Source organism: Gymnoscopelus microlampas (assembly GCF_963454915.1).
Source record: "Gymnoscopelus microlampas genome assembly, chromosome: 10".
Taxonomy (NCBI): domain Eukaryota; kingdom Metazoa; phylum Chordata; class Actinopteri; order Myctophiformes; family Myctophidae; genus Gymnoscopelus; species Gymnoscopelus microlampas.
In genome coordinates, this window is record NC_139947.1 from 16,730,362 (window position 1) to 16,742,464 (window position 12,103).

Below are 12,103 nucleotides of genomic sequence, written 5' to 3' on the forward strand. Positions count from 1 at the left end.
ATAACACACCAGGAGCAACGCAAACAAACAATGCGAAAATGGGTCGTGATTATTTCACATCAAACCTTTATTTTGGTGATGCCTCCGTTCATACAGGTTGACGACCTGTTGGCCCTTTGGGAATTGCTGCTCTAATCACATGCCGGTGCAAGTGAGTGCATGTGGCATTTTCTTTACTAAATGTCCCAGCAGCAGGTAATAAAAAGAGCATGATGTGAACCGTTCTCCAGCATGGTATTATTATTCTGGACTAACCAGTTAATGCTTTCATCAAAGAAGCATACAGACATCATTGAATGTTGCCTACATGCACTAGAAATAATTTGCAAAACGAATTTTGATTGAACCCAACTGAGTAAATCAGATCATGTCCTCTATTGTTTAAGCTAGAGATTATCGTAAACAAAGGAATGCTCATCCTGGTTTATACTACCAGGTCTACTACAGTACATGATTATTATTAATAATGACCTGTTCAGGTCACACAAACGTCCCAGTGCTTATATCCATCCTGAGCCCTTTCATCAGCATATGAAATAATATCAGACAGATAAGCAAAACAAACACAGCTTTGCTCTAATTGCAGCAATGCTTTTGAGCCGGTGGGAAAGTAGGCTACTACTAAAGAGTGATTTTAGCCTGGGACCCAAACATACACAAATATATTAAGAATTAACCTCTTAAGCCATATTTCAGATATAGTGGGCCTGAACCGCTGGCCTAGCGATCCGGGCACATAGGCTCTAATGTAGCCTGACAGTGCATCGCAGGTTCGTGTCCCGTTCCCGACGATCTTTACTGCATGTCTCTCCCCATCTCTCTCTCCCTGTTTCCTGTCCATCTCCACTATACACTAAATACAGGCAGAAGCCCCCAAAAATATCTAAAAATATCTAATAATAGTTCCCAACACATTGCAATTTAGGGGAGGCCATAGCTGAATGGGAAGAGAGGCTACATGGGAAACAGAAGGTTCCATTCCTGACCCCGGCAATGTGTCGAGGTGTCCCTGCAGCAAGACACTTATTAACCCCTAAATCTTTTGAAATAATTATTTAAAAGGAAACAAAAGGGGATATTTCTTCGCTACCCATAAAAATGGTTGCGCGACCCAAAAATGGGTCAAGACCCATTGTTTGGGAACAGTGTTCCAGATAGGAGCAGCGCTGTAAGTGGTGTAACCTCCGGAAACATTGTAATGCAACACAGACGTGTCTTGAATGCTGATGCTTTCTTTAAAATGCAAGGTTTTTATGAGCTGGTTGAAAAAAACAAAACAGATCAAAACAGAACGCTGCAGGTGTGTACAGGTATCATATCACACTTCCTCACTTTATTGGGGTGTGTGTGTGTGTGTGTGTGTGTGTGTGTGTGTGTGTGTGTGTGTGTGTGTGTGTGTGTGTGTGTGTGTGTGTGTGTGTGTGTGTGTGTGTGTGTGTGTGTTTGCATGTGGTAGAGAGAAAGCAGAGGTTGTGTGTGCGTGTGTTTGTGTGTGTGTGTGTGTGTGTGTGTGTGTGTGTGTGTGTGTGTGTGTGTGTGTGTGTGTGTGTGTGTGTGTGTGTGTGTGTGTGTGTGTGTGTGTGTGTGTGTGTGTGTGTGTGTGTGTGTGTGTGTGTGGTACACCGTAAAATCCTAAGTGTTCATTTAACTCCAAAGTGTGGCTTGATGTTGTTCTTGGCTGTGTGTCTGCACTCTCCTGGTTCCTGCCAGAGGACGACACCAGATAAAACAGCTAAGATGCAAAGTAACTAAGTACATTTCTTCGCTGTCGGGCAGAAACCTAGCTCTTATCTCCATATTGTAACCTTTTGTTGTCTCTGTTGTTTTCCACCGACAGAGACAATTTACTCAAGTACTGTGCTTAAAGGACGACTTCACCCATCTCTATCTTCATATATAATGATCCTCACTAATGCTCATTATAAAATGGCACATTTTTTGTGTCTCATAGCAGGGCTGTGGACACTAAAGAAACCTGCCTACCTGTGACATTTTTTACATTTACATTTTTTGTTTTGATTTTTATTAAAGGTAGGGTAAGTGATATTTTTGGTTAAAACAAAAAGTATTTTGTTGAAAGGTTAAAATACTATATTCTGATCGTAATCATTGCTATAGAGTGTTTGTTCAGTAACAGGAGTCTCCCCGTCTCTCCAGCTCTTTAATAAACAGAAAATACATTTTTCGGTAGGTGTCAAAATCTCAGCCAATCAGGAGAAAGTACCCATTTTTAAGCTTAATTTGTATAGGGTTCCAGTTCCAATTTTGCATGCTCATTTCTTAGTGTCATCACTTCTAATTTCACTTGTTTAATCTGTATCCTGATTGAGTTCTCTGTCCTGGTTGGATAAAATTGGAAATGAAACTGAAACTGAAACGAAAATGCATTTTCTGTTTAATAAAGAGGTGGAGAGACAAGGAGACTCCTTTTACTGAACAAACACTCTATAGCAATGAGTACTATCAGAATATAGAGCTATTTAACAATTATTTTAACCAACGCAAATCACTTACCCTACCTTTAATGCAAGAACAATGGCTTCCATTATATCATGCTAACTTTCCAGGAATAGAAAGCCTGCGGTTTCTACAAGCTTGTATTCCCCATCGATGATGTCACTGGTAGGTGGGTTTCTAAACTGTCCACAGTCCTCCTCTGAGATACAGATGGGGTAGACAAAAATGTTACCATATTATAATGAGCGTTAGTGAGGACCAATTATATGAAGATAGGTTGAAAATGTACTCTACTTGAGTATTTCCATGTTTCAATACTTCTACTCCACTATATCTCAGAGACACACACACAAATAGGACTGTCACTATTACAAATTTAAGTTGACGATTAATTGTGACTCAAATAATAGCGCTTAATGATTTAATTGTGTGTTTGGCATTGAACAGTGAAACATACGAAGCCTTTTAGGCTTCGTAATCAAAGATTGCACAGGGCAGATATGACAGAAAACTGACATATACATATTTCATAATTTGTATACATGTAAAAATAGCAGAAATAGCTGATCTACAAGTTTGTTGATCTTGTAGACACAAATAATGTGCTTATTACTCCACCATTATTTGAAAACTTTAGTTACTAGTTACTTTGCAGATTTTAATACAAAACCCCTCTTAATACTTTAGCTGTTCGAAAATAGCCAATCTACAAGCTCACAACGCGTTAATGCGATGTGTTGTGAGCTTGTAGATCTGCTATTTTACCCCAATCTTTTTTGAAATATCTTCACATAATGTGCATGTGAGTACTTTTACTTTTGGTACTTTAAATACGTACTGATGCCCAATACGTTTGTACTTTTACTGAAGTAAAGTGCTGAATACAGCACTTATTTCTACAATGTGGTATAGTAACTTTTGCTTGAGTAACAAATGGGAACTCCTTCTCCCACCTCTGACAGCTTGTCAGAGGTAACAGGAGACAGTAACCTCAGTGCATGTGTGCTGTCGGCTTGGAGGCACAATAAAGCCCCAGCCACCGGATAGAGACATTGAGATGGCTTTATGTAGTTCATCCATTTCCTTTATCACACAAGTGAGATGTTTTCATCACCAAAGGCACTGCTTCTGTTTCAATAATGAGTGCCCCTCCCCCCTTTTGGTATTTAATGCTTTATTGAGAGAGACAGGAAAGGTGGGAGAGAGAGATAGAGAGAGAGGTTGACATTCAGCTAAGTGCCTCGGGTTAGATTTGAACAGTGGTGTAAAGTAGCTAAGTAAAATGACTCAAGTACTGTACTTAAGTACAATTTCACGGTACTTTTACTATACTCGAGTGTGTAAATTGTTCAGCACTGGTATTAATCAAAACATTCTAAAATTCTCACATATATCTACACTGAGCTTAGTATCTTTGGGAACCAGCGGTAGAGCAGGAGCCTATCTCCTGTTTCTGTAGCTTGAGGCGGCTTGATGTACAGGTACAACCGTGGACATGACGCTAGTATGTTGCAGGGACTTACCCCCAATCCAACCCTTCATGCTGAGTGCCAAGCAGGGAGGCATTGGGTCCTATTTTTATAGTCTTTTGTATGACAAGGCCAGGGAATTGAACCCCAACCTTCCAATCTCAGGGCGGACGCTCTCATTTTTGAATAGCCAGAAGTATAAATTAAATTATCAATAATTATAGTTCAATAACATTATATACAGTATATGATTTTGAAATGGACATTCTGCGTAATACTTTTACTTTTAGTGAGAAAGCATTCAATTAACCTTTATTTAAACCGTTGGGATCACGTTGTGTAGCGAGACATTATGATTTACGATGCCGCCAAGTTTTGACAAAGCAAGAACAACGTTTGCCTAAAAAGATCAAATCGAAAAAGTATTATCTGTTCTAGTCATTTGGCTCAGAGGAAAGGAAAGTGGAGACGGGGCGATTACATGGGAAGGGAAAGGGTGCAGCAGTATGCTTCCTGTGTCTGTTTCCTTCCTCTCATCTTTAACTACTTGAACCCTAGCGTCACCATTCTGGGCCGAATGTTCGCCTGCATACCTGCGTACCCGCGTACACACAGACGCACTCGCACGTGCACACACACATACGCACACACTCACACACACACACACACGAACACACGCTCGCTCGCTCGCACGCACGCACGCAAGGCTTCAGGACCTGGAGCAACAGTGAGACAGAAGGGGTTGATTTAGTGCTGATCCATTCAGAAGCTGTTGGCTACGGCAGGAATTCTGCTCAGCACAATTTGTAAATTTTTTCTTTCTTCACCATCAATCTGATTGTTCAGCTTGAAAAAACACCAGCATAACAGAGCAAAATCCTGCCCTATGGCTGAGAAAAGAGCCGGTCACCTGCTGTGGGCTTTACTGGGTCTATAATACACAACAGGACTTTGGATTTGAGGGGCGGGGGAGGAGGGGGGGGGGGTAGGGATATGCTTAATATGTTTGCAAAAAAATAGAATAATCGCCTGATCACAGTTACTTTTTATAATCATTAGTGTTGTTTACATTCATCTGCATAAATTCAGCTGGATGAAATTAATCACAATTATTTGTATGACAATGTCCACTACTATTTCATGATAGTTACAGTCCTATTTAACTATGCAGAAAAAAAAGAGAACAAAATGAATTCTGTCCATATATTATTATATATGGACAGAATATTTAAATGCTATTTTCATGCAATGCATTTAAAAGTCAACATTATATAAAGCACATAATGGAAATAAGCTGCCATCATGTAATTCCATGTAATGTGTAACACGTTCCACCACTACAGTGAATGTAGCACATTTGAGTGGTTGGATAGCCTAAGTGTTATAAATGCAATTCCATTTACCATTTAACAACTTAAATCCTCTATACTTAGCAAAGCGGGCCTGAGTTGGCTCTGTACTTGGTCTGCTCTTGTTTCCTTCTACACCACATCTCCTCACCAGAAATATCAGATCTACAAGCTCACAACGCGTCGCAACGAGACGCGTTGTGAACTCGTAGATCTGCTCTTTCTGCGTTATGTTCCCCCAGAATAGGGGACGCTAGGGTTCAAGTGGTTAACAACAGGAGAACACAATGAATCACAAAACAACTGACCACAGGTAGAGTCAGAGACTCCCACTGTACTTAATCAATGAATGCGTTACATAATTGAGATCATGATTCAGACGTTGTCTCAGATGTAAAGACTTGTCTATACAGGAATTTAGATTTTATGCAGTCAAGCTGTTGCTATGGCTGCTAGTTCAAGCACATATGCAAAAAATGGGTGGGATTTTCTTATGCTGTACATTATCCATAAATCCTTAAATTTACTAACAATAGAATAATCTTTGGACATGGACTGAAAGCATCCATGGCTGAGCAGCTTTAGTCCACTCTAAGCCCTCTCTGCTTCTGACTGACAAGTTTATTGAATGATGCTGTTGACATTTCTCGGACCCTGTGCTGTAAACCCTGTAAAAATGGTACAGTAGTATTGTTATGATGATTCATGCTAGCTGAGTCATTATTGTGATTCATGATGCGTAGTAAAGTAGACTCTGTGTTGCAGGTTGTGTCGTGTTGGTTGAAGGTGTGTTGTGTTTTGTTTTACAGCAGGAGGAGGATGACCCGGACCGGGGGCAGCCCTGCATGCGCTGTGGGGAGCAGTGTCCCGGATTCAGAATGCACGGCTGGAGGTATGTGATGTCATCACCGCTAAACAATGTAGCCAAAAACTCAAGTAAAAAAAAACTGTTTTACTATAAAATAATAATTACTCAAGTAGAACTAGAAGTAGTCATCCAAATAATTTGTTGAGTAAGAGTAAGAAAGTATGCACTCAAGTAGGCTACTGAGATACTTCATATGATCTGATTTGAAATGATCAGAATATAATTGACATTTTGTAAAAGCTTATTCAATAGAAATAAACAAAACATTTCTTTAGATTTGGCCCAAATGTAATGGAGTAAAGGCAAACATTTATTCTTAAAGTGAAAAAGTTACGCTACTCTTACAAACTACAATTTATTTCAACATTTCTAAAAGTGAATTAAGTAAAATGTGGGTGAGTAAATGTAACTCACTACTATCTGGAAAGTGGAAACCAAATGAACCATTACGGGTTTATAACTCGGAGAGTACAAATGAAACCAATAGAGTTAGGGTCCATTTGATTTCATTTGTACACTCTATTAGTCAAATTAGCACTGATGATTTTACTGTGTAATGTTGGTTGGTTTTATCATTTCATTGTTATGTGTCGACATCACTTGTGTTGTAGTGTACTGTCCATACTATAGACATATACATACTGTGTGTGAAGGACGGTGCCATGTTGGTGCCATTAGAAATCAGATTAACTGTGTACTGTCTGCGCTCATGTTGAACGTAGATATACTAATGACACAAAACAAACAATCAGTGCACTGCACGCAGCCACACACATGGTATTAACACAGCTGATCTGCCTGAGCAACTGTGTGTTAATAAGGAACAAGGTCACAGCATGACATTAAACCCTGATAACAGCACTGCTGTTTTGTTTTACTTGTCATTATGTGTGCAGTGAAAACATGAGCACTATAGAGCAGACGGATTATCGTTATCCATGCTGGGATTTATAGTATGCCCTGGTCCAAATGACCATGTGCAGTGATGCACATGCACACACACACACACACACACACACACACACACACACACACACACACACACACACACACACACACACACACACACACACACACACACACACACACACACACACACACACACACGGATGAACAGAGTCCTATATCACTAGTTCCCAAAGTCCTGTCCGGGGCCCCCTTGAGGGGCTTCCAGGGGTCCCCCAGCAAAATGAGGAACAGTTTAAAGACTTATGCCTAATTTAATTTTTCGGCTATTCCAAAATAGCAAGCTGATACAAGCTCATGGGCCTGTAGATTGGTTATTTTTTGTTGACAAGTCTTGACAAATCTTCTCTTATTGTCCCCACAACATCTTTTTAAATGGGGGTCTGCTGCAAAATACATTTGGGGGCTTTTGACATGAACATGTTTAACCCATTTAGGGCGGGAACCCCTATTGGGTTTCTTGTTGCTTGTCATTTTTTAATACGTTTTTGAAGTTTTTCAGAAACCTTAGGTCAGGATTTAGAAGGTGTTTTTAGAATCGGCCTCAGGTCTAAATGGTTTAAGAACCGCTGTCCTATCCCATGCTGAATGAAGGATGACGTAGGCCTTTTGAGGTGCCAGACATACAGGTTCTTTCCTGACATTGCACATTACTGCCGCTCCCGGGACACAAATCTTGATTTTGTAACGTTCACTTCCACCGTAAACATTTTCATGTCAAGGACCCCCAACGCGATACGTACTTATTAGGCAGCTGACCCCCATTTGAAAAGATGTTGTGCCAGGGACCTTCACAACGACTTCATTTTTTGTTGTTAGATAGGATTTAGAACAGAATTCTACAACTGTAGGTGGAGAGATAACAGTGGAGAGTGAAACCTGGAAAGTAATTCTTACACATTCGCTCTAATTCTCACATTCTCATCCTTGCTAATTTCTAGCCGGTGAAATAATAGTGAAATTAAACTGTTCCTCATTTTGCTGGGGACCCCACTGGATCCTCCTCATGGACCCTCGGCGCTCCCCATACCACACTTTGAGAACCACTGGCTTAGCAGTCAACTGGAACAAACTCTTACGGACACGAGGGGAATTCCACTGTTCTCTAGAGGTGTGGGTCTGACGTCTCCAGTGTGCTGCTCTGTGTTGTGTAATTCCCAATAGAACATCACAATTTACATTTATAGGCATATAGCAGACCCTCTTAATCCAGAGGGATTTACAGTAAGCAAGGAAAACACAAGGTAATACATCAAATGCATAAAAGTAGTAATCTAGGATCATAGGTAAACCAAGAGCCTATCATCAGACTAAACAGTATAATATCAAAAAAATCTATAATCTGCACATTTTTTATATTAAACTGTTTAGACTGATGATAGACATTGAGCCTCTGCTCGCCGTACAGTTATAGTACGTCGTCTGCCCGTTTAGTTGCTTTCACTGCTTTTGTTGAAATACCTCTTCAGCAGTGGTGAATGAAGTACACTACTCATATTTTTTTTTACTTAAGTAAAAGTAGCATAATAATATAATTTGGTCCACACTCCACGGGGTGTTTTTTTGTCACTGTATTTGCACACACACGTGAAATTTGTCCTCTGCATTTTACCCATCCTAGGAGCAGTGAGCAGAAGTTGGTTGTAGCGCTCGGAGAGCAGTCAGGGGTTAAAGTGTCTTAGTTTGACACTTCGACACATTGCTCAGGCCTGGAATCGAACGTGGGACCTTTGCCTTCCCAGGCGGGCTCTCTAACCATTCAGCTATGGCCGCCCAATACCACAATGTAAAAATACTCTCTTACAAGTAAAAGGCCTGCTCTTCAGTAGATTCCATTCTGAACAGCAATTAACAGCTTTAATCAGCCCTAACTTTCTCTCCTCTCTCTCTTTCTGACCCAGCTGGGTCTCTTGGTCATGTAATCCGCTCCTTTGTTGTAATCAGATTAGCCTTTATGGCTGTAATAGGCCACGCCCCTCTGGATAGGCCCTGCACATTTTGTAACATTTGATGATGAAATCAGAAATGATTCTTTAATCATTTATTTCATTTTTAATTCCAGCCAATGACAATAATATCAATACACATAATTCAGTGTGATGCGAGCGTGCCGACTAGCCGACACCAACTCGGAACTCCTGGATCGCTGCCCTCCAGTCCCTCCTATCCCACTTGGGAGTCCGGAGATCTGCAGTGTTGCTAGTACCGCCGTCGCTCCCACAGTGTCAGTTTGCTCGCCACCAGTTTCCGGGTGCCTGACACAGTGCCCTGCCAAGCCTCATTGCTCTCTCCCTGACCTTGTATGTGACCAGCAGGAGAACTCTTGTGTGTAGATGCCATCCAGGGCCTTTTCCTGCTATGAATGTCTCGGCCCCGTACAGCAGTACCGATTCTATTCTACTGTAGCCATGATGCAGGGCGCCTCTTGAGGTCATCTCCCACACTTCCACACTTCCCTTATTCCATACAAGGCATTCCAGGCACTTATCACCAGTGATCCATTAGTCCCTGCACTGAGTAAAGAATGAACTGATTACCGCTACACTGTGGTCTTGTCCCACACCCCATAGCTGAACATTGTTTAAGTTAAAGGTAACGATTTTACAGTCAGACTTCCTGCTTCAGGCTGAGAATACTGTGCACGTAAAGTTTAAACCAATATATATGACGTGGTTTAATGATGGAGAGAATCAAACAGCAGACACAGGAAATGCATTCTTTGATCCAACCAAAGGACCGTAATTGTGTCTTTGGTTATGATTTAGTACAATACTAAAGCTTGGAGTTTCGGTTGTAATATAAACCATGTGAGTCACATTTTACCTCACACACACATGCTGTCCTACTGAGCCACATTCCAGAGTAAGACTGCGCGGTAAAATCCTCATTGTTCATTTAACTGTACAAATGGATGATAATAGGGCCCGTTTGGTCCTATCTGAAGGTCTCACATGGTGAGCAGCAGAACTTACTTAGGCCTTTGAATTCCCTGAGGAACATAGGCCATTGATGAAACTCCTCCATCCCCTTCGGTCTTGTGCCCTCCGCTCCAGTTGTTGCCATGACAGCCCTTGCGCCTTCATCTCCTGCTCTGTGGTTCTTCTCCAGGTGGCTCTAGGCCTTCCTCTCTTCCTCCTGCCTTGCGGGTTCCATGTTAGAGCCTGTTTTGTGATTGATTTATTATGTCTTCGCAGTGTGTGACCTATCCAGTTCCATTTCCTCCTCCCGATTTGTGTTCCTATTGTGTCCTGTCGAGTGAGGTCCCACAGGTTAGCATTGGAGATGGTGTTGAGCAGCAGAAGATAGGTGTGATATGGTCGCGTTTCTTACAATTACTTAGCATTCTAGATGTACAGAATGCGAGCAAGGTCACTTTTCCACAGCCCAGAGTCCAGTATAAATACGGTGACGAGACGGCGCGGTTTTGGCCGAGATTGTCCTGGTTTCAAGCTGGGTGTCCCAAGTCCTGACAATTATCTGTAAAACGCTAAAATGTCCTGGTTTTCAACATTCACTATCAAAAAAGACTTGTTTTGTAGATGACGTTTTGTTCTCCTCTGTTGAAAGGTGCAGTCAGTTTCAAATACGCAATCTACAAGCTCACAACACATTGCATCGTGAGCTTGTAGAGCGCCTATTTTAGCTATTTGAAATTTTAAGTCATTACGTTTTTTTTTTTTGAAATGGTCACCCTAAGTACAAATCAGATCTCCTTTTAATAAGCCATTCAGAGTCACACCTCCCCTGCTGGAGAAAAAGACCAGAAGATCAGCTGTCTTAGGTGGGAGACAGATGGTTCTTCCACCGCCCAGCCCAGCAAGAATTGAGTTACATGTGACCCGAGGGTCCTCGTCGGCCGCACTTCAAAAGTGTGCGGATACCAGCGTCCCTTTTAGTGGGGTCTCCCTGCACTGATCACTCAGGAGCTAATTAGTGTCTGGGTTTTGAAAGAGCTGGTCCATCTGTTCCACAGAGCCAGATCCATTAAACAGAGAAGAGTATCATCTTTTTTTTTGTAATGATTTATTTATTGACAATACACAGTGTATACATATCAATATCATATTTCTTTTTTTTTTCTTTTTTTTGTTGTAAACAAGACAGAAATAAAAAGACAAAGAATAAAGGAAAAGACATGATACACAAAAACACAAAAGAAAAAGGACAAAAATTACAAAAACAGTCAGAAGAGTATCATCTTAAGTCAGAGTTCATCACACGTTTCACCAAGAGGATTATCTTATTACTGTTAGACCAATGTGAATGGCTGCATTCTGCAACCGTGTGCACTGTGCAGTATTAAAATCAATGGTGCACTGGGCGGAAGAAGTACTCAGATTTTGTACAATACCACAATATAAAAATACTGTTACAAGTAAAAGGCCTGTACTGAAAATGGTACTTGAGTAAAAGTACAAAATTATTGGCATCAAAATAATACTTACAGTACCAAATTAAAAGTGCTAAAATTTAAGACAAATTACATCAAAATTGTACTCAAGTACAGTACTTGAGTAAAGGTACTTGGTTACTTTCCATCACTGACTAAACCACCCTTGCATGGTTTTTTTTCGGTATCTCTCAGCATCCTCCAGCTGCCTGCTTTATGGTGTGGATTATCTACAGACAGTATAGTCCCTGTGTTTATACCCAAACATATCAACACCAGCTTGCCTGCACTGACTGGCTGCTGCGTTCAGAGGCATCATGTGGATTAGTGCTCCAAAGGACGAGAAAAAACAGAAACAGCATCCACTGTGTTACCATGGTGATAATTGCTGTTGGCTGCATTTTTTGTAGTCTTTTTATTTCTTTCTTTTTCTTTTTCCATTGTCCATTTTCCCCGTTTTCTCCCAATTTAGGCCAATTTCCAGTTTTCCAGTTCACGTTAGTCCCTGTGTAGGAACTCGCTATTCTTCTTAAGTTCCTCTCCCTGCTGAACAGGCAGTCAGACCAACCTGAGGGAGTCTCTATAGTGCAGAAACAGAGAACAC

The 12,103-nt window shown here is 41.0% G+C and overlaps 1 protein-coding gene across 2 annotated transcripts in view; it reads left to right on the forward strand.

Moving 5' to 3' along the window:
• Window positions 1–12,103, forward strand: part of prickle3 (prickle homolog 3) — a 34,674-nt gene that overhangs the window by 5,335 nt on the left and 17,236 nt on the right. For both annotated transcript variants that reach the window (XR_014601696.1, XM_084069688.1), the window contains exon 2: window positions 6,085–6,167. Coding sequence is in view for 1 of the 2 variants with exons in the window: in XM_084069688.1 (XP_083925814.1) it covers window positions 6,085–6,167 (83 nt within the window). In the remaining variant the exon portion in view is untranslated. The remainder of the gene's footprint in view (window positions 1–6,084; window positions 6,168–12,103) is intronic.